Here is a 24,055-nt window from a genome sequence, read left to right on the forward strand (position 1 = left end):
AGTCTAAATTTATACAGCTGAAGATTCCGGTTTGACCTATTTTACCATATCTTTAAGTTATATTTATAATACAGCAAATACATTCAACAAGGACAGTCTGACGCTGGTCACTGGCATCACAGACGATGGAATGTAGAGCACAAATATCAAAGCCCCTTCCTCCCGAACAGGATCTGAGCAGCTAATGAAAATTAAGCAGAATGCTAATTGGTAACATATTTAAATGATCACTCACTGATTTCTGGCCAAGAAGCAGAAATCATTTCTACACTAATTGAATACTTAAAGTAATGAATATAAAATTATATAAGTGATCCTGTAAATGCGTTTATTTTAAGTAACATGCCGCGACGCAGCCAACATAGAAATATAAATGATTCAACTCCCTTGGAATCACATTTCTTCTTTTACACTGCCCGGCGGCTAATGATGGGGTATTGGGAAGTGTTCACATAATATATAGAATAAAAAGGGAACAATTTTAAAAGATCCATTTTCAGAGTACACCGAGGAGGAGAGTGAGGGGCGAGGGGACATCGATGGGATTTGGGAAGATACATTTTATTGATGCCCGGATAGAAGCTGCACACAGCAATGTGAATGTGTGTATCCGTAATGATGATCAATGGGCATGGGCAACGCCTTTTAAAATTCCCACTGGAAAGCAGACAACTAGAATAATTAAATATATAGTGGACTCCAGTATCTCACCTGCGTAGACCCATGTTTCATATAGTAAATAACACTTTTCAGGCACTGATCATCTTCACAGACCGGCAGCAGGTGATCCTGGTTACCATCGCCATCTGAAAGAGACAAAAGACCTTTAGACCAGGATCACCAGGGGGATCCCCCCCCCTATAGCAGGATTACAGTAGGACCTCCGGGGACACCCTCCCCCTTCACCCTACCCCTTTACACCAGGATCACCAGGGAGACCCCCCCACCTTATAGCAGGATTACAGTAGGACCTCCGGGGACACCCTCCCCCTTCAAGCCAGGATCACCAGGGAGACCCCCCCACCTTATAGCAGGATTACAGTAGGACCTCCGGGGGCACCCTCCCCCTTCACGCCAGGATCACCCTACCCCTTTACACCAGGATCACCAGGGAGACCCCCCCACCTTATAGCAGGATTACAGTAGGACCTCCGGGGACACCCTCCCCCTTCAAGCCAGGATCACCCTCCCCCTTTATGTAAAATGATCACTAGGAATCTTGTAAAAATAAAAAGAATTACATTTTATCTGGAACACCTGAGCCAAGAACAAGTTGACTAGAATGTAGCGCTCTACCTCCTCTCCATTCACACTCCCCAAGATCGGCCAATGACCATCGCCTCTCCTACACTATGATCACCTCATCCAACGCCAGGATTCCCCTCCACTCTAATGACCTCCCACGCTCTGACTGACCCCTAATCTGTGCTCCTTCAAACGGGCACTTTAAAAACTCATCTGTTACTCAAAGCGAACCATCCCTCCACCTAACCATCTCTCAATGCTTGATCTCCTTACGGCTCTCTCTTCCCCTGTCCCTTTAGTTGCTCATCTTGCCCTAGATCCTATTCACTGAATCCCCTTGTGCCTTGCCCTCCCTTTAGGATGTAAGCTCTTACGAGCAGGGTCCTCGTCCCCTCCAACCAGGGGCGGACCCAGACATTTGTCCTACCCTGGGCGATTTTAGGGGGGCGATTTAGGCCCTGCCCCCTTTCTCTGTTCTAAGGCTGCCGGCGGCTGCACAGTATGTGCAGGTCCGTTCAGCAGTGAAAGTGTGCTGTCCCGCTGCTCTGATTGTGTTTAAAACACAATCAGAGCAGCCGGGCAGCATACTGCCACTGCTGAACGGACCTGCACAGTGTGCAGCTGTCGGCAGCAAGCCCCTGGTAGGGGGGGGCGGCGACCGCCCCCCCCCCCCCCCTGGATCCGCCACTGCCTCCAACGTCACTGTGCTAGTTAGGCTTGGAGCTATTGGACTCTTGGTTTTACTCGTTTATTGTTCTGTTTTAATCTGTATGGTCAACTGTTTGTACTCTGTGCGGGGCAGCAGAAATCTTGTGGCGCTTTATAAAGAAAGGATAATCTAAATATTAATTAATAATATTATTGATACCGGGAAAACAGACAGAAGTCCGGCAGCCGAGTTTAGAACCTGGTCATCTTTCCACTATTTGTAGTGTTATGCAACTGTGAATTTTATTGAATTCATTCAATACCCCACCTGCCAAGACAACTGAGGTTCAAATTCAAATGCTAATTACAATAAGAACACATTTTCCTTCTAAACATTACAAGGAAACCATTCATACAGTCATTTCTATTTGAAATATATCCCCCCCCATCTCATAGAAAAGGTCACCAATTTGCATGGTTTGAGGACTTGACAGACGATAAATAAAGTGAACACATCTCTCTGACAGATTACACGCAATTATGCGATTATGAAAATGATGTCCACTTTATCTTCTCTGAAAAGATACCACGACTATTAAACATGTCTGAAATGAATAGAAATTGATGCTCATGTACAATAGATACAATGTACAAATCAGATCTGGTAAGGACGATAGAAAGAAACCCTTAAGGTCGGCCAACTCCAGCCTCTGAATACACCAGTAATGATCCGCGTCATCCAGACCAGCGCAATGTGATTTTCACACCAATTACTGAGCAATTCCAGTAGTGAGGGTTGTACAATAACAGAAGCAGGTGCCAGAATGAGGATCTGTGAATTCATGCGGGATCACATTTACAAACCACAGTCCTGTAGCATTGTGTCAGTGCTACAATGTATCACAAGTTGTGGGGCACTGTTAGTAAGCCATGACTGCACAAGTCAGACACCGTGTAGAATTCATGTATGATAAGAAGCTATGCCGAGTTACCAGCCCCCTAACACAAACCACACCGCAGCAATGCATCCGAGATGCCTGTCCTACACATCATGGATTTCTGCAAATCACCGACGTGTCCCTTTCTTAACCTAAAGAGAGACCAAGGGGTAAATGTATCAAGCTGAGAGTTTTCCGGCGGGTTTGAAAAGTGGAGATGTTACCTATAGCAGCCAATCACATTCTAGCTATCATTTTGTCGAATGTACTAAATAAATGATAGCTAGAATCTCAAACCCGCCGGAAAACTCTCAGCTTGATACATTTACCCCCAGGACGCTGTATCAGACCAGTGAAGGAGAAATCACCATTGCTACCAGCCAATAAAGCAGACATATCAAGCACAAAAAGCCCCCAATATAAAACACATAAGTAAAGGAAACGTACCTGACGTAAGTACAAAAACCCTCAGTTATTTCAGACGTACCATGATAGTAATACACAGGTTTGCTGTGGAATATTAAACTTGAGCACAAATCCCCAAATTTGTATTATATGCTCTATATAATGAGCACATTATTATTAAAATAAAAACTAGACAGTAATTGAAAATAAATAAATGGTAATTATCAGACATATCAGAAAGGTTGAGTGTCTTTACTATCTGGAGAGAAAGGACACAATACCTTGAATGTAAAGTGAAATCCACACGGATGTTTTTTCCTCATTTAAAAACATTTTTTAAACTTTCATCCTTTAAACGCCACATTTAAAGCAAGATAGCTCTCAGTTTTCATGCCTCCTACCTGCCATTTTCTGGGGCTGGGGACGACAACTCATAAATGTTTATGAGCATTTACTTTCGAATTCTATTCAAGAGAATGGAAAGGCATTTTATAAGTGTCAAAGCACTTCAAATACTCTCCAAACCAATCCATCTAAAAATAATTCCACCAATGCTGTTTCATAAAAATGTTTTTTTCACGTATATAAACAGCAAGAAAAATAATGATAATGGGCCACTAAAAAATGATTGCAGAAGAGAAAAGCTGACCTCAATATATATGATTTTCTTTTGAATTCCCAGGAAAGGAAAACATACCAGTAAACAGGATGGAAATATATTGTGTAGCAACACCCTATGTGCACCATTACATTTAACACAGTAGGAGGTGCAGTTACCACTAAACAAGATTAGGACAGAAAAGACACCTGGCCCAGAACGGCTTCCACCCTTGTGTGCTAAAGGAGCTTAGTTCACAAACTGATGAATCATTATTTATAGAGTCCCTCGTAACCAAAATTGGAACCAAGAAATGATAGAACTGTGAGTCTGACGTCTGTGACAAGTTATTTTTTAAGGTATATAGAGGGATGAGATTCTGAAAAATAGTGTAGAAAATATTTCACAGGTTAATAATGCACTAGTCCTGCCTAACAAATCCAATCCAATTTTATGAAGAGGTACTTTCAAATTGGATCTCTGTATTTTTTAATATTTACTAACTATGTAACTTACAAACAGGCTTTTTTTTTTTAGACTCTATTGCTATGGATAATTTCCCCAAATGCCTGACCCCATTCGCTCAAGTAAACTACTAAAGAAATAATCTTAAAAATGACAATGACCGTTTTGCATTAGAAAATACCAACTCCTGGACGTGGCAACTAAAAATTAAATAAGGGATTTAGAAATATAGACAAAAAACGCCCGTTGAGACGTAGCGAGTACCCCAAACGAAGCAGGGCCCGGGAATCTGGAGATTATTGACCTAACGGAGAATGTGTGCAGTCCAAAGCATCCGTCCGAGAGGTCCTCTGCCTGGCATGAGTCAATCTATGCTAGCTATGTTACAGCGTGTATACTAACATAACCAACATGTAGGATGCCTCTTATGGAAATTCATGTGTCTTAAAATCAAGATAATGAGTGTTCCAATCACCATAGCAACACAAATATGTAACATGATATCACAAACAGAGAAATAAAAGTGCTGGGAGTGAGATCTGTATCCAGCGTACAGAGCCCCTCACTTTAATCACTCAAGCAGCTATTTATGGCAATTTTATGTCACAAAGTCTAGGGAGGATAAAAGTGACTCCGGTTCCCCGGCTCGGCTACATTGTTCTCTAATGTTGGTAATGCATCAATCTGCAGCACAAAACACACTTCAAGGAAAAAGCTTCTCATCCAACTTGCTGCCACACAAACAACCCCTTGCGGGGAGCAAGTAATTGTGTAAGAGGACTGGGAATATAAAGAATGCTGTTCATCTGCTAATGTTATCCTTATATCATGTTTTCTCTGCTAACAATAAATATTTGTGATCTCATTGGGGCAGGGTTCCAGGCTGTCCATGTACCTTCCTTTGCACATTAAGTTGTTTTAAGGTACATTTGATTAAAGTCAGAGGACCTATTGTTTTTATTTCGTGCATGCCTGTTTGTACCCAAAAAAGGAGGGGTTAGTACAATCTGAAGCCAATCAGATCAATGGGATGTTCACAGCCACATGGGGTGTTCCAGGAGATGAAGGAGCTGATCTTGCGGGAGGTAGCAACCTGTCCACTTGTATGATAAGTAAGGACAGGGCTGCATGTGACAGGGGCAGTGACATGATGTGAGGAGGGGAATGGAGGCAGCAGGAAGCCACAGACTGAGAGTTATATAGTGGAAGGAGCAGGGTCCCCCAGCAGCACAGAGTATATCAGGAGATGAGTGATGTGTTAGTGAGGACAGGGCTGCATGTGACAGGGGCAGTGACATGATGTGAGGAGGGGAATGGAGGCAGCAGGAAGCCACAGACTGAGAGTTATATAGTGGAAGGAGCAGGGTCCCCCAGCAGCACAGAGTATATCAGGAGATTAGTGATGTGTTAGTGAGGACAGGGCTGCATGTGACAGGGGCAGTGACATGATGTGAGGAGGGGAATGGAGGCAGCAGGAAGCCACAGACAGAGTTGTATAGTGGAAGGAGCAGTGTCCCCAGCAGCACAGAGTATATCAGGAGATGAGTGATGTGTTAGTGAGGACAGAGCTGCATGTGACAGGGGCAGTGACATGATGTGAGGAAGGGAATGGAGGCAGCAGGAAGCCACAGACAGAGTTATATAGTGGAAGGAGCAGGGTCCCCCCGCAGCACAGAGTATATCAGGAGACGAGTTATGTGTCAGTGAGGACAGGGCTGCATGTGATAGGAGCAGTGACATGATGTGAGGAGGGGAATGGAGGCAGCAGGATGCCACAGACTGAGAGTTATATAGTGGAAGGAGCAGGGTACCCAGCAGCACAGAGTATATCAGGAGATTAGTGATGTGTTAGTGAGGACAGAGCTGCATGTGACAGGGGACATTAACATTTAGTTACCCTGTGTGTGTGACAATCCTCTAGGTTTTTCTTCTAGGTCTAGATAACAGGTCACCACATTACTATTGCAGATTTTTTGGAGGGGGGAGGGAGGGCTACGTTCATTCTCTGTTCCAGAGAATGAGTTACAGTGTTAGAAATGCAAAAAAACATTACCCTGCCCTACCTGTGGCATGTAAGATGGACAGAAGTGAGGAAAGATGAGTGGGGTGGAGGGGGTCATATAGCAGGAGGGTGCAGAGAGGGTGGATAATAGTTTTGGTAGCATCTTGCATAAGAAAAGTGAATGAAACTGAAATTCCAAATTGTGGGAATAATCACAAAATAATGATCACAGGTAAAGTACGTAAAACACTGCACCTGCTCTCTCTTACTAAATATTATTATATCTATCTATTTCTCTCTATATATCTATATCTATATATCTATATTTCTCTTTGCCTATGTATACATACTACACGTCACGCATGTGTCTGTGGCCCCTTCATGATTATAACACCACTTGTGAGCGAGGAGTGATTAAAGAGCTGGAATCGGAATCAATAAGTGTAAATTTACACAACTGTAAAGGACAAAAAAAAACCCACATCACCATTAAGGTAATGTCCCATTACTGGTCTCCTCTTAATGGATGGATAATGTGGTCCTTAGCAGACAAATCCCATTACTGCACATGCAGCGGCTTGTGCCATTAGAATGATAATACACAGCGGGCTCTTTAGGAATCTTGGAGGTATATTTATTAGAGAAAAAGAAGGAAGATAGCGGGTTTTACAAACACGCGGAGTTATATTTTCTAATCCATGTCAAATTACATTTTCCTGGGATTTGTTTTATACGGTTCTGTTTAAGGATTACATCAATTGCAGAGTGACTCCTGTAAAAATTTAATTTCTATCCAACAAAACCCAACTACCAAAACTGTGGAGGTTCCAGGTCCGAACAGAGGCTCAGACTGCAGAGCCAATGTGGGCGACATTTGTCAATAAAGGTCATAGAATAGAACAGTATGTTGGGCGACATTTGCTTTAATTGAGCTTGCAGGGAATTTCCACTCCTCAGAAGTAAGAGTAAGGGAAAAAGTGATAGTCATTATCGCCTACAAATCATTATTTCCTTTTCAAAAGATCTCTGGCTGCAAAACAAAAAAAGGCTGCCAGACACAGTCTCACACCTTTCAGCATGTCATGTGATGTCAGAGGGTGGGAAGGAGTTTGTCACAGGGCAGAGCGAGCTCAGAGGGGCTTTCCAAAGCCTCTCAGCTCACTACATCATGTGACAGGTGACTGGTTGCCATGGTAGCCCAGAATAATAAATCATTAATAGCAGCCTGAAGAAAAAAACACAAGGGGAAAAAGTAATTATCAACATTGTAGCCTGCTACAGTGATTTATGCAAAATAAAACCCACCAGATTTGTTTGTGGAAATGCTGCTTTAAAGTCATTTTTTGAATCGTAGTAAGCACCAAATTATATGACAATGGCAACAGATTTTGCAACTAATCTGCTACATGAGTTTGCACCGCAACTGAAAACATTAAAGCTATTTCATTGTTTTATACAGGTGCACAGTGAAGTAACCAGTAGTTAGCAATCAGTCATTGCTGGTATCACTCTACTTTGCAGTAAGCTGATCACAGCTAATCGTTCTACTCAGCAAAGCACATATCATACAGATACTGGAACTCTGTTGCAATCCTGGCAGAGAGCACATAACATATAGAACACACACCGAGGATCCTGTAGGCCAAATAAACTGAGATACCTCAAATTATTAATAGAAGGCGCTTGGTACAAAATCACTTTATCACTGGGGGTGTGGTGAAACGAGGTATTACTATCACCCTAACCAGCCTGTCCCTCCTTTCTCACAAAATGTGGATTATTTAACATGTACTTTTTATAGCCCTTGTTTTTGTTCCCCACTCAACAGAATACCACTGCAGTGTCTAATTACATGTGGGGATAAGGGGACATTGTAGCTCATTGTAAACATGTATATTGTATCTTGTTTATATAGCATGGAAGCTGTTCGTCATTGTCCTTAAAGTAGGTTATGGGTAAGGATCGGATTGCAGGATACAGGTGAGGGAGAAGGCCAATTGGTATCCATTGTTCTCAACAGAACTAGTCCAGATGTTAGCATCCCAGTAGGAGACCTTCTGTGGAAACACAGCTCATCCCCACTCCCTCCCCCCCCCATCCAAACCCCTGATCCAGGACCCACCAATGTTGAAAGAGAGCCAGGGGTTTGCCCAGGGAGGGGAAAGCACTGTGGAAATTAGACCCTAGATATAAGGAGCCACTCCAGGGCGGGAGGAGATAATCACCCTGAGATTGGATTCATGGAAGGTGCAGTGTAGCCGATTTTTACTTTTCTTTCTCTACCAATAGACTAGAGCTAAGAGAAGAACTCCATGGGTCTTTAACTCAGGACATCCAGGTGACTGTTGCTCTTTAAGCTAGTGGGGTAAGGAACAGATGATGTAGTAACCTGCCTGACATTTATTTACTGTGTGTACATAATATTCTAGTGATTGTTTTTATTACAATAAATGTACTGTTGTGCTTTTCTAACTGCATTTGCCTGAGTGACTAATACCAACCTTAGAAGGTACTGGGTAGGCATCCTTGGCTTAGTAAGGCACCCGTGGGTGGCCAGCCAGAGGGAAGTGGGTAAAATTGGGCCAGAAAATCCGGTATCTTAAGCTGTAGTGACTATGGTCACCCTAACTGTGTGGATGGGAAGACTTACTCTTAAACCGGCAGTATTGTTATTGTAACTTTTTAGACCTGTTATTTTGTTAATAAAAACAGAAGTAGACCTATGTCTTGATTTAAATGTTTAAAGGATGAAGAAGCAAAAAAATATATTGCCCCATTATCTGGCACTAATGTGAGCCAATCTCGTTATGGGCTGTCAGTACAAGGAAGAGCGTCTGCTATAGATCGTAATAGAAGAGGGTTTATTCTGCTCTATAATAGTGGCAAGTTCAGACCCCCCTATGCCAACCGCTGTGATTGGATCTTGGCAGGACCGTGCTTCAGATAAAAGACAAGTTCTTAGTGCAGGGCGTACCACTGCCAAAGTTCACTCTCTGTCAGGACAGTCCCGAAATGCGGACCTCTAAAAGGGTGGAGCTAACAAAAAAATGTGCAGAGTTCCGACCGAAATTGCCAATTTTGGATGGATTGGGGGGAGGGGTTTATTGGGTCCCAATTTTGCACCTATAAACGTTGGTAGGGACCCTCCATATTGCTACATGTGAGTCTGTGGAGGAGGGGGGTACATAAGACAAGCAGGACATATCTTAATTTTAAAAAGCACTCTATATTCATTTTTTATATTTTCCCATTAAAAATAAAATCAGAGATTGTTCGTAGCAGCAGAAAGATGTATTATCAAGTAAACCCCATTTAGCTGAATGTTATAAAGAAAATGTATAGAAGGGTCGTGTTCTATACTATAAACCCTATATCACTGATCACGCCCCAAACACACCATTGTAAGTAGTTGCTGTTATATTTAGGGTAAAAGTTATAAGTCTTATTGCTTTTGTGTGTAGACTAATTATATAGCCACCATTTATCAATGAGATAAGACGATGGAGGAGAAGTCTAAAGATACTGTACACAAATATACACCGAAAAACAAATAAAATGTTACATCAAACAGGATAATATCTGTCAGAGGGACGGCGGGAGCCATCACTTCTTTAAAATGCTTAGAGGTTAATGAAAAGTTGAAACAATCCTATATGAAGCATTCAAACATTAAACAGATCCCACAGTACAAGGTCAAATATGTAATGCCAGTTTAGATGGGTAAAACAAAGCTCAACAAAGAGCCGGGATTAAGGGGGGGCACAACGCCCTGTCCCCCCCACTCAGGGGGCCCCCCGGAGCAGGTACTCTGTTAACACCGGCTTCGGGTTCGCCAGCGGGGCACTCTGTTGGCCACTCTTTAAATGACTTCAACCCACAAACAAGTAAAAACAGAGTCAGACCTGTGAAAAGTTTTAGGAGCAATTTGTAGTCAGAAGAGATCAATATTCAGTGTTAATATCGGCACCTGTGGGCTTTATAATTACTTTTAAGGTTACACACGTCTGCAGTACGGATGGGGAGGAGAGTGCATCGCATACTGATGAATATAATTGTGAATGCTATTAAAGGCTCGATGTGAATATATTCATATTTTACCATATCATTTGTAGGCTCAGATGACATTTTAACGTGTTTTTACTGTGTTATCACTGATTGCTTGGTGCATGAATCTGTCCTGCTTACCGCATGGGCGAGTGGGATCTTCTCCCTTCCCAACAGGAATTAACATAGCGAATGTCGCCCTCTGTCTGTGGAAGTATGAAGTGTATACAGTGCTCGCGGTTTGGGGAAGGTCTCCGTGGACAAAACAGACCTGCGATCTGTTCCAATTGCAGACCAGCTCTGGGTCCAGGAAATAAAGCTCCCCCAAAACCCTGGAAACCCCAAAATCTGGCTCGACCAGAAGCTTTCAGTGCAGCCATAGCTCTATTAAAGTTCTTCGATTGCTATTGGCTGCAGAGCTATAGATGGCACATAATACACTGAGAAAATAAGCAGCAATGTGTGTGGTCCGGCACCCAGCTTTATGTAACTGGAGACCTTGGACTTCTCCTGTAAAATTCAGTTATAACCACATTTTTTGCTGTTGAAGAAAGTGCTGTAAGATTTAATGTCATTTAAAACTGATTGGTTGCAATGGGCAACCAATCAGATTCTAGATATTTATTTAGCACAAGAAATACATTGATAGCTAAAATCTGATTGGTTGCAATATCTCCACTTTTCCATTTGAGAAGCTTTAGTAAATCTACCACTTCAACCTCCTCTCTATGATAAATGAGGAGTGGTCTAAGCAATCGAATAAATAAGAAGAATAGTATTAACAAAATGGTAAACTTGCAAATAACATTTGGTATTCCAGTACTCGGGAGGAGTAGGCGATACATTTTTTGGCGGTAACTTTATATGTAGCTATTGAAAGAAGAAGCACTTTTGCTACTTTTAATGTTTTCCCTGTATGATATTCTGAAATTAAAATTAAGATTTACTTTATTATAAAAATATATACCGATGTCAGTTAGTTTCCTTTAATACCAAACTGTGACCGTTCAAAGAGATTGTGCTGTGTTCAGATATAAAAACATGGCCAGTGTGGATGGACGCTGCAACCACATAACAACATGGCCGACACACCGCCAAGATTCATAGGTCCGTGCTTTCCGTCCAATATGTGAATGTTTTTCTCTGTTGAACTAAAATGATGGTAAAGGCTAAAAATAACACAATAAGAAACATGAAACTAAAATCAGCAGCACTCTATAATGGTCTCGCACACAATCATAATCTGAGGCTCTGCTCAAAAAAGGGGAAAGTTTCCTTTTTATGTGAAATGGTTTTAGGTCTTTTGTTACTTGCAATACAATACAATATAATACACCAGTGATCAAAACATGCAAATAAAACGTATAAATCTCTGCTTTTCATATTGCTACATAATTATATTCTGCCACGTTAGCAGCAATAACTAAAATGCTGTTTGCTCTCTCACCATAAGCAATCCAGCTCAACCACCTTCTCGGCAGAGACGCGTCCACATTGTCCCAATTCTCCAAGTTCAAAAGCTGGGAGGTACGATTCATGAGTATGTAAATGTTTCTGGAGCACAGTGGAACAGAATATAAGTAATATATTTCTACCCACAGCAGACTTAGTGGCAGTAATCCCACTGAGGCCACTTTTAGCAGATCATCATCATCATCATTTATTTATATAGAACCACTGATTATGCAGCGCTGAACTCATTCACATCAGTCCCTGCCCCATTGGAGCTTACAGTCTAAATTTCCTAACATACACACAGACAGAGAGAGACTAGGGTCAATTTTGATAGCAGCCAATTAACCTACTAGTATGTTTTTGGAGTGTGGGAGGAAACCGGAGCACCCGGGGGAAACCCACGCAAACACGGGGAGAACATACAAACTCCACACAGATAGGGCCATGGTCGGGAATTGAACTCATGACCCCAGCGCTGTGAGGCAGTGGTGCTGACTACTAAGCCACCGTGATAACCACTGAGCCAACGTGTTGCCCCATGAACATGAACGATAATTGAGGACAATAGCATGCACTCACATGCACAGCAAATACAATGTGAGACTTGTATTTTGGGTGTAGTGGCCCTATAAAGGTGTGCAGCAAGCAGATGAGTACAACAATCAAGGACTGCTATAATAGACAGCAATGAACATATATGGATATATATACAGCGTGCCAGGGCAGGTGGCAAGCTGCTGGCGGAGGGCGACAGACGGGCAACATAACAATGCTCTTATACAATTGTTTTGTAAGTGAGCCTGAGAGCGAGGGGTGAAGAGGCCTGGTGGAATTAGATTAGAAGGGATGATACGCCAGACATTGATTTCTCCTTTTGCACGTTACAGAGGGACCGGTGGAGAAGAACATCATCATTTGCAGCAATAAAGCGGAGGCTGTTCTTAATAACACACACAATCTATCACTGAGAATGACCTTCGCTATGTACCACTCATACTTGTCAAGGTTCAGATTAAAACAAGAGGGAGCCGACGTCCGCTCCGGAATGGTTTCTTGTAAGTCGCTGGATTTTATAACAACTTCAGGGCAGCGACGATGAAAAGAAAATTCAATCTATATAGCTGAAACTGGCGGGGTGAGAAAACTTGTCGCATTCGCCCGACTTAGGAACCCCAATTTCTTAAAGGCACTTTAATAAACATTTAATGATCTTTTGGTTCACATTTTTAAAAGTAAAGTTGTTTAAAATAAAAATGTGAGACCTGATTGATGTCTCCAGAATACATGAAAATGGTGTCATTTAGGAAGCAGAATTAGAATGTTGGTTTAGAATCTGACATTTTAGGAATATAGACTGATATAAGGCGCCGACTTTAACCCCTTTATGAACAAAGCTATTTCATACCCACCCACATTTAAAGTGCTTAAATCAGGACATGTCCACACCTCTTCCAAAAGGGGTGTATTCCTAAATGGGTGTGTTTAGAGATTCAGAAATACAAACTCCCCCCCCAACCCCACCTTCCCCTTAAACCTTCTTGAATTGCATTGTGCACCCTGGTTTGTACGGCGCCCGCTCTGGCCATAGCTCCTAACGTCCTGCGAGTTGGGACAAATGTACCGACTCGAGGGACAGTGAGAGACAGCTATCCCCAGTTTAAACCCGGACACTTGTATTACGGGGACTTTAAAGTCACACCTAGAGGGAGCCTGCTGTATGATCCTCCTTAAAACTTGGATTTCCAACTTAAAGGCATATTACACAAGAACAATAACAATTAGCTCAAGGTTCTGCGCCAAAAATTAAAACTTCACTTACCAAAATCTGCAAAGATGGACTGCCCGACGACCTTGGCATCTGTGGGTTTTGTGTGGATGAAGGTGACAGCTGAGAAATTGCCGCTCTTAAAAACCAAAAACAGATACAAATGAATTAGTGGGGAGGAAGATAAAACCTCGGATATCACCTCTAGAAAAGAAAACTCAGGACTGCGCTAACTGTAGACCGCACATCAAAGAGTTAAACACAGCTATTCATATTTTACGTGTCGCCCCGTTTCCTCTGAAGCAGTCCAATTGCCCATTTTTCATGCCCTCTTTCAATGAGCGGAATAGGGTGTGTTATGGGTGGGTGGAAACAATCCATCCTCTTCAATTATCTCAGGGATGCAGCCCTTGGATTAATTAATTTCTAGAAAAGCATCCAGTTCTATGGGTTTTATAAAGACGCAAATGACACAGATGCTGTCAGATTTCTAGAGTCTGTGGATTGGCATAAGATGCCTCTTGTTCCTGCCCCCTCCTGTATTGTTAGGGAAATTAATCAAACAAAACAACAACATATAACAAAAAAAAGAAGGAAGGGTGTAAGATTAAAAAGTTTCCGAGACTCTGCTCCTGCTCCTTCACCCTTTAACCCTCTAACATTTACATATTACCTTCTGCCTGACCACATTCTTGCATCAACCTTTGTGGTCTTCCCCTCCCTTTCCCTTCTAATTTTCCCTCCCCCCCCCATTCTATTTTTTGTATTATTGTCTGTTATTCCTAAAGAAAAGCAAAAATAATGAAAATATGGTCAATTTATGTTCCAAGTTTTCCAAGGACGCCTTCTCTGAATTTCACTACAATTTTGATGTCCTTTTATGTACACATTGTAATCCTTCATATTTCGTACTATATATGCCTTTTATTGTTTCACCATTCAAAATAAAGAATATAAAAAAATAAATAAAAAAAAGGTTCCGGACCTAATTTTTATTTTAATTAATGGTCACTCATTTCATCTCTGTTCTCAGCTATGTCTCCTGCCTCCCAGCAATTGCTCTGCATGGCAACCTCACAATTGTGTTGGAGCACCCCAGCGTTATCCACTTACTGAGAGGTGGATCTAAATGAAACAGAGCCGCACTGAGCAGGTACGCAGGGGGAGCCGTATGGTCATTACATTCAATTTGGCACCAAATGTACACATTACGGACAAGGGAAAATACGTGCAGAAGTTGCTAGGTCTTGCTGTGCGCCAGGCTCTGTTGGCCATCATTATATTAAGGAGAAGCACTGACTACATGACAGCGAGTATAGAAATGGACTGTTACATACAATGTCAGCGGAGTTTCCCAGTGTGTGATATGTGCCGTCAGATTGCACAGTTGAAGCAGCACTAGACGTAGGTAGTATTAAGCTCATCCTGATATTTTATGATTGAGTGCAGTTGAATCGAATGATGAATCTTTAGCTACAGGAATATGAGGTGCAACAACTCAGATTCACTGTGCTAAATACAATGCTGTGGCGAGCAGGGCCCAGAGCCACGGAGATTACTTCATTCATCGGAGCCAACGCACACTCGGACAATGCAACATTCTGAGCAACACTTCTGCCATGACTTGTGTCTTGTTCTCAAATGCCGCATTAGAGCGGTAATTCCCAAATGTGAGCACGCCTTGACGATTTACATTTGCAGTCTTTGCAGGGGAGTGAAAACAAGAACAGATCTGGCGCAGAGGACCCAACAGAAACCAAAACATATAGGGCCTGATTCATTAAGGAAAGTAAGGCAAAAAAAAAATGAGTACTTTTGCACCTGGGCAAAACCATGTTGCATTGGAGGGGGGAGGTAAATTTAAAATGTGGCGACAGATTTATACTTGGGGAAGGACATGTCCTAGAACAACTTTAAATGTCAATGTAAAAATAAAGCTATCAAGGGTTTGCGTGCTACATGAAAAAGCAGCCAGTATTTATCTTATGTTCAAAATAATAAACTAATTTGCACCCCTTGCATTGTAACATGGTTTGTCCAGGAGAACATTTACTCCTTTTTTTGCCTTACTTTCCTTAATGAATCAAGTATAGTGTGTATTGTCCAGAAAACCATGTCAAGGACGTCAAATAGAAAATTGTCCCTAAACAAACGTTTAAGGACTCTGTAAATGATCTAAATCTGTTTCTCTGCAGGTTAAACCGTGTTCAAATCTTTTAAGCATTAATGAAGTTGGAGAAATACCGGCAGATCTTCTGAATTTTATGTCGCTGGCGACGGAGGACGGAGCTGGATCCATAGCCGTTAACTAAACGCTTAGAACGCCTCTTAGTCTTGTTCCTAATTTTTATTTCAATTAACATTTACCAGTTGTCGGCCATGTTTCTAAGATCTCTTGTAGGGCTCTTGGACAAGCAAAAAAGCCGCACTGATGCGAGATTAAGCTGCCTAGCGGCAACGGGAGAGCTATATAATCAGGCTCACTTGAGTTTCACACATCTCAATATGTTTTTTTTTTACCAAGCCCTGATTAATGTTCACGCAATCAGGAAAGTTCTCCGGAGGGAAACATGTTTCGAGGGGCTATGAAATGTTTGGAAGATGAAGTGGATCTTAAAAATATAAAAATGCAGCGCCCTGTTTAAAAATATCTGCGGGGAGGAAGAGGAGGAATATTCCTCAGGAAAAGCTTCATCTCTACACCAGCATGCTGGCAAATGGAGAATCCGCCACTCTCTCAAACAGCTGACGGCACAGTGGGGAACCTGTTAACAGGAACATTAGGGCAGACTAATTGCTTTAATCATCAGTCACAGAAACCTACACGAGAAGAACGGATGTTGACAATTTACTATTTCTTCCTGATGTCCCAAGTCAAGAGGACTAAATTGGCCTGAAAAAACTTCTTTAATAGCGTGGTGCAATTATTACAATCAGACAGTTGTATTAATTTGTCCATAATGCACCTGGTGCTCAAAGCTGATATCCGATTGGTTGCTGGGAGTTATATCACGCTCACTCTGTAAATCCACTAACTGACATTAATATATTATTAAAAATTAATTATTTATTAAACATTGTGTATTACTATGCTAAACAACGTACCTGAAATGACTTCACAACCCAGCGCAGCCTGCTCTCTAGGACGTCTGTTTCACAACAATATTATAAAAAGTTGTGCGGGAAATATGGGGAGAGCAGAGCGTTGCAATCCTGCATAAAAGTGTGAAATAAGGAGGGGGAAGAAGGACAGCGCAGAGAAGTCTAAAGCTTCATAGATGCTAGTAACTGGCTTACAGACTTCTAGGCAGTAGAACTCCACGGTAGAGTGCATCGTATAGTTTGAATTGATTTTACAAAATGACTAAAAGGCAGATATCTGTAGAGTGTACAGTCACAATCTTTTCAGCAGATGGTTATGAGATGAAGATCACAGATCTGAAGGTAAGTCGTGTAGGTGTGTACACATGAATCTTCATGCTCATCGGGACATTCAGTTGTAATATCGTTATAGATATCACATCTGCAGTAATTTTCTGCACTGTGTATCCAGCTTTACTCTGTTATTCACTGGCTGCACATAGTGGATGTCGGTCTTTTGCCTCTTGTTATCAAGGATGAAAAATACTCCATTACACTTTATATTTTTGACACTGAAGTTACTATGGAATGTCAAATAATTACTTTAAATGGTCACTTAAGTTTAACACTTCATATGTGTCATTCAGTCACTGGGTTTAGTGTTCCTATAACTTTAGCTGGGTAGCATTCGCAGATATCAGAAATGGTAATATTCACTGTCCCATGTAAAGTAACAAACCCATACGTCTTACTGAACATTTATGGGACCTTACAGATAACAGGACGTATTTATCTCCAATTCTTAGGTTTTGCAACTCTTGTGCTTTGAGTCTAAAGGGTGGGATGAGATATAACCCAATGTAATTATTACTGATAACGGAACAGTCGCTCTCTCTCTCACCTGATTCTCCCAGATCTCGAACTGAATGTCCTTGTTATCAGCCACAGTCGTAAGAAACAGATCTAAACCAGAAAGAAAATGGTTATAGAAATGAATTCATAACTAAACAAAATACAAGATACATTACTATGTAGTGGGGTAATTAAATATAATGATATAGAGTATTATATAACTGTAAATAGCCATGTATCTAATTTGTATACTTCTAGCACACAAGTAAGCAACCTATGTCTCTCCAGGAGGAGGCTGGCCTTCTGGGACTGGTACTTTCATACCAGATAGACACACACAAGATTCCCAAGGCCTTCTGGGACTGGTACTTTCATACCAGATAGACACACACAAGATTCCCAAGGCCTTCTGGGACTGGTACTTTCATACCAGATAGACACACACAAGATTCCCAAGGCCTTCTGGGACTGGTACTTTCATACCAGATAGACACACACAAGATTCCCAAGGCCTTCTGGGACTGGTACTTTCATACCAGATAGACACACACAAGATTCCCAAGGCCTTCTGGGACTGGTACTTTCATACCAGATAGACACACACAAGATTTCCAAGGCCTTCTGGGACTGGTACTTTCATACCAGACAGAGACACACTGGATTCCCAAGGCCTTCTGGGACATGTAGTTTCATGCCGGCTAGAGAGATACCGGTTTCCCAGGACAGATGTGAAACTGTAACTGCTGCTTGAGTGATCTGTCACAGTTACTGCCGACCACACACAATAATAGAACTACAATGTGAGAAATGTAGGTGTCAGAGAAAGATGGCGTTGTCTCCTGACATTTACAGCACGTTTAGACTTGGTAAGTGGTACGAGCACACAGGAGCGACTTTAGCTCTGTTCTGCAGATAACGGTCTAACTGCACCGCTCTCCTAAGTCAAGTTTCCCTCGGTGGGAGAAATCCCGTGAACTGAACCAAACTTCATGAGAACAGAGCCCATCCCTGGTTACCAAAGATGTCACTGGCAAAATGGCCTCCCCCACAAATGTAACCCTTAAAATGTGTAATTACTGCCTTACATGTCACATAGACTTATGCCTTTTATAATGTTACATTTTAAAATAGTTCTGAAACATCCATTAAACGGCTAACTGTTCTGTTATATTCTGAATCAGTTGTGGCTTGCTGCAAGATGCAGGACTACAACTCCCATGATCCTTTCTGCCTATGGCACACCTGAATCAGCATTAATAATGACCCTTAGTACAGACAGGTTTAATGTAGTGGCCTTACATCTGAACGTAAGGACAAGTGCAGTCAGTCACACATTTCATCCTGTCCTCGCATGAAGGCGCAGGAGGGATTCCTGAGATACTTAATGACATCGTAGTATCCACATAACCCCATCACAGATCAGTGAACAGAGGATGATAAACATGTATACAAGACATCCTCTCTGAGAATAATCTGGGCTATTCCAATGATATACAGTTACTGACACAGAGTGTTGTTATGTGAGGTGATGGAGAACGTTGCTGAGCGACTTTATAGTCAACAATAACCAGTTTGACGACAATTCTTTACCGTGTCCCTATTAAAGTTTACACCCCATCTGCATACAATGGAGGCAGTCATTCTGTGTTCCAGCCTAGCGATTCACCAGGAATCAGTGATGTAAGGGTTCCCAGTGATCCGATAGGCTGCCTTGTCGTGGATATTGGTCCAGCCGACAAAATGGCTGCCTCCACTGTGTGCGGCAGGTGGACTTTAACTCTTATGATGCCTCCCAACTTTTAATGAGGTCCAATTGGGACAAAGCACCTATGGAGATGGGTGTGACCACATCTCAATGAGTGACTAGGGCGTTAGAAGCGTTGGTTAATCACAACATTCTCCTCTAATAAAAGTGATATTCACCAGTAACACGAGACACCCGTTCACTGTAGTGAGAGGGACATAACCAACAGCAGGACCGTCACTTCAAAGTGGGATTGTCCCGTATGAAGGAGGACCGGAGTAGGGGGGTGTTACTGGTTCAAAATTAATTATTTTGAAAATGTTTTTTTTTGTTTTATTTTTAACCATAGTGCATCAGCTACCTGAATGCACCAAAATATATTTGCATAGGCTTATCTAGAAATGAGGAACCTCCAATTCCCTCCCCCCTAAATATAGTTTTTCAACACTTTCCTAACTATATAAAGGATGTGTTCTTCATGTCTCAACAGGTCCCTCCCTACAAATGGTCCCGTCCAGTGATTGCAAATACAGAGCTGTCAATCATAAAAATCTGTTCTGTCCTCAATCTCTGCCAAGGCTGGGGTAACAACCAAGGGAAGGGGCGCAGCTTCAGGCTGTAGGGAGAACAAAAGTGCAAGTTTGGGTTGAAGGAGGCTCGCCTTTGGGAATGACAAAGAGGGAAACTGGCTTGGGCAACGAGACCCTGAAGGGTCCGGAAGGTATAACTCCCGCTGAGCGCTCAGCCCATTAAGCGGACATGAGGTTACTGGACTGGAAAGTGCTCTGCAGATTGGGCTACTAATAGGAATATTTGTTTTCCTCTACACATACAATGGAGCGGCACCAACCTATCATTTACCACATAAGGGAATCTACCTTAATATTCCTGGTTCCAGAAAGAATTGGCAACTCTGTCTACTGTGCATCAGTGCAGCGGGGAGTCTAGTTGCTCTTTAAAGTAGGAATAAGTAACGGCAGATGACAGAGGTCAACCGGTCTTTGTCACAGCATCCAATACATCACTGGGAACGTTTTACGAAACACAAGAAAAAAAGTGAACTGCGAGTTACCTACTGACATTTGGAAATGTCAAATCGCCAGCGCAACCGTACACTAGAACCAACCAATAAACGGACGACGGCTTCTAGAATTTACAGTCACGCATTATAATCGTTATTAATCAAAGCGTTCCACTCTAAAGGCCTTGCCAATAAAGAAAGGTTTTGTTTAAAACATCAGTGGAATTGAAAGCCTAATTAAAACGGGAACTAAATTAATTAAAACAAGGTGCAGTCTAACAATAAAAGCCATTCCAAGAGATGCATTCCCCATTACATTAACATAATGACAACATAATAGCAATTTTACTTAACATATATAATGTAAATTAAAGATTTTTTTTAAATAAAGATAACGACTTGATTTGAATTTTAATACCACTTTAATCCTTCGGAATGTTAAATAGGAGGAAGCGGAGATGGGTTTAAGGAAATGGTTTTAAAACACTTCATAAAGCAGAATATTAATGGGAATTCAATGCCGAGGTCTGGCGTACCAGCAACCACATCAGATTTCCTTCCGAGACTAAAGGAGTTTTGTACCTTCTGATAATGTTAATGTATCTTTATATAATTAACAGTGGTGCAAAGAATTGTATAAACCACTGTGAAATATATTGGTGTCTTTGGTACTTAGTGATGTCAAAGAAGGACAAGGATAACACTATCATATATCTCACGTTATGGATCAGCATTAAACACTTCAATTTGAATAAAAAGTGAATGTGCTCCATAGAATCCACCCCAACCCGCTACAGACAGGGCACAGCTGTCAGTTGTTGGATTTCACACTATATAAAGACAATATGGGTCTTGAATAGACTGGAGACACAGAATGACAGGACATCACACGTGAACCAGAATTGCTGATGCATAGGGTTTCTGTGCAAAATTGCTGACGTTTGCTTGAACGTGCTCTGGGGATTTGGACAATCGGATGCAGGGATTGATATACGGTAGATAATGGCTACAGAGTAAGGGATATACAGCATAAATCTGAATGATATACACAGGCCTCTCTTGTATTCAGGGATCAGACCTCAGAAATAATATATACGGGCAGTAACATACGGAGCTCCTGGCATCTATAGATCATAAAAACCAAGCCCGTATGCCAGAAACTGAGTATTAATTCTATCTCTTATATGCAGGCAGAAGTTTAAAGTGCCCATATTAGTGTTATGTTATAGTGGGACTCTTTATTGTACATTATATCATTGTTTCCAAAACCTAGACTCAGGGATCCTTACAGTGCTTATTTTCCATATCTCTTTGCTGGAGCACAGGTGTAGTCATCACTGACTGATACAATGTAACAGATCCACAGGTGGTATAATTATATCACTGGGCACCTGGAGCACAGGTGTAGTCATCACTGAGTGATACAATGTAACAGATCCACAGGTGGTATAATTATATCACTGGGCACCTAGAGCACAGGTGTAGTCATCACTGAGTGATACAATGTAACAGATCCACAGGTGGTGTAATTATATCACTGGGCACCTGGAGCACAGGTGTAGTCATCACTGAGTGATACAATGTAACAGATCCACAGGTGGTATAAATATATCACTGCTCACCTGGAAACCTGCACTGTTAGGAAGCACTAAGGACTGACTGGGTGTGGGAAACACTGCATTATATAATTAAACCAGACAGGCATAGCAGTTTACCCTTTTTTTTGGTCTAGTTTTTATTGGTCCTGAAACCTTGTAATGAATTGGTCTGCAGTTAGTATAAACCAAAACTGTTGGAATTTGACTCTGGTTCCTTGTGTGACTGTTGTCAAAATAGTCCCACTATACTGCCCTCTTACGACATACAGTAAGCATACTATACAAATGTATCATGGGGCTGTGGAGGTAGGACCGGGAACGACTGCTTATTTCGGGGTGGGCGCTGGTGGGGTTTAGTCAATGGACAAGATGCAACAAAGTAGTTCAGGATGAAACGGTGGAACTGTCAGAAAGTAATTACCTTCCCAAACCATCACACACCGTTGAGGCTCCTCCCACACCTTTAGGACAAAATCCAATGGGATCTAACACAGGCCCAATAGCTGAAACCGAGTTGCTATGACATCACTGGCCGTGTTTTTAAACTTTTTTTAAAAAAAAGATGGATCCCTTCCTGCTCTGAATTAACCCATTGCTGACAGCAGGAAGTTGGTCTCATCCTGCACAATACATTTTGACATTGTTTGAATTTCGTGTGCCAACATGAAAACGTGTTGCCTCTAGTATAGTGGAAAATGATTAAACTTTTATTCATATTCCCAGTTTTTAAACTTACAATTGAATTTAAACACGTGTGTGCACGCAAGCAATGAAAGGTCAATGTTTTCTATTGTTTTTTGTATAAATCCACCAATAAACACTGTGCATTTTTGCAAAGCAAGTCTACCAAGCTGTCAGTCAGTCACTGCCTGCTTGATTAGTTAGAGAAGCCCCTCCCACCTAACATGGCAGAATAGCTACATAAGACTGAAAGAGAGCATGGTGTATATATTATGAGTATGAACACTTGAGTTAGTTCATCTGTTCATTCATATATTAATGTTAAGTAATCGCTGTACGTCCCCCTTCAAGCAATATTAATTAGGTAAGGAAATGTAACCTTTTAAGACAGTAAAAATCACAGCAAAGCAATACCTTTACCAAGCAATAAAAATCCATGTAATCAAATGTCTGGCTGCCACCGATAACCGAGATAAGCTATTCCGTCTCCAACCCTCCTGTCTATCTTCTACTACAACAGAAGCTGACGGAGAGATTGGGCAGGTGATGAGGCCGTCACTTGGCGGGAAGTTATTAGAGAGGATGCTTGCCCCGGTCATTCCAATTTCATAAAGAAATATTCTTTGAGATTGCAGAGTTAACGCCAGGCGGAGTGACGGCTCAGCCAGGGAACCGTGGCGTGAAGGAATGAATGAGTTTTTATCCACTGCTCAAAGTCTCTTACGGGGAAAAGGCAAAAGGTCAGGAGCCGACCAGGGAGATGCTACTCGTACAATATCCCTGAGCCCTCTCATAAACATATTTAGGCTTCACAAATGACAGGGTCACCCACCTGTTGTCTTTAAGAGAGAAATATTAAATACGAAGAGGGTCCCGTGTTTTGCGGAATATCCAGACAGCAATGATTCTGATAAATGTATTTAAAAAAACAGATCACGCCATCTAATTTGGAGAGAATAATAGACGGTGCCCACGGTCCCCTCTAAGCTACACAACTGCTAACGAGCAGACAGCTGGCGCACTTATCAGACGTACCGCGCAGATGAACTGAGCGCTGATGATTTTAGTTTGTTATCACACTGAATGGAAGAGGCATAAAATATGGAGAGTTTTGATCTTTTCCCTCTAATCTGAGATACCAGCTGGCAAAACACAATACAATGAGAGAACGAAAGCTGTTTCTGTGTTAAAGGAACGTGCTACGACTTCCCAGCTGCTTTTTAATGTTTAAAGTGGGGATGTTACAAATGCACATTGGAAGCAGCCATGTTTTAGGATGAGTTAATACTCATCCAAACATAAGCCCTAATCCCCCCCCCCCTGTTCTTAAAGCCTGGAGTGCGCCGGCGATGGTTAACAGTTCAGTGCTGGCTATGGTGAACGGTCAAGAGAGTTGGGGGCTTCCTAGCATGAAATCACCAAGCCTAGTGGAGAGGAGTTAATAAATGACTGCGGGTGGACTCGTCCTTTAAGCCTGTGATGTCATTAGCACCTAACGATTGGATAGGCGCAA

At 41.9% G+C, this 24,055-nt stretch overlaps 1 protein-coding gene across 1 annotated transcript in view; it reads right to left on the bottom strand.

Annotated features, from left to right (window-relative positions):
• Positions 1 to 24,055, bottom strand: part of ITFG1 (integrin alpha FG-GAP repeat containing 1) — a 137,306-nt gene that overhangs the window by 84,284 nt on the left and 28,967 nt on the right. Inside the window, exons 7-9 of the mRNA XM_075189252.1 lie at positions 17,548 to 17,609; positions 13,620 to 13,704; positions 712 to 806 (exon numbers count right to left, since the gene is read on the bottom strand). Of these exons, the coding sequence (XP_075045353.1) occupies positions 712 to 806; positions 13,620 to 13,704; positions 17,548 to 17,609 (242 nt within the window). The remainder of the gene's footprint in view (positions 1 to 711; positions 807 to 13,619; positions 13,705 to 17,547; positions 17,610 to 24,055) is intronic.

This window comes from Mixophyes fleayi, chromosome 10 (genome assembly GCF_038048845.1).
Source record: "Mixophyes fleayi isolate aMixFle1 chromosome 10, aMixFle1.hap1, whole genome shotgun sequence".
Lineage (NCBI taxonomy): Eukaryota > Metazoa > Chordata > Amphibia > Anura > Limnodynastidae > Mixophyes > Mixophyes fleayi.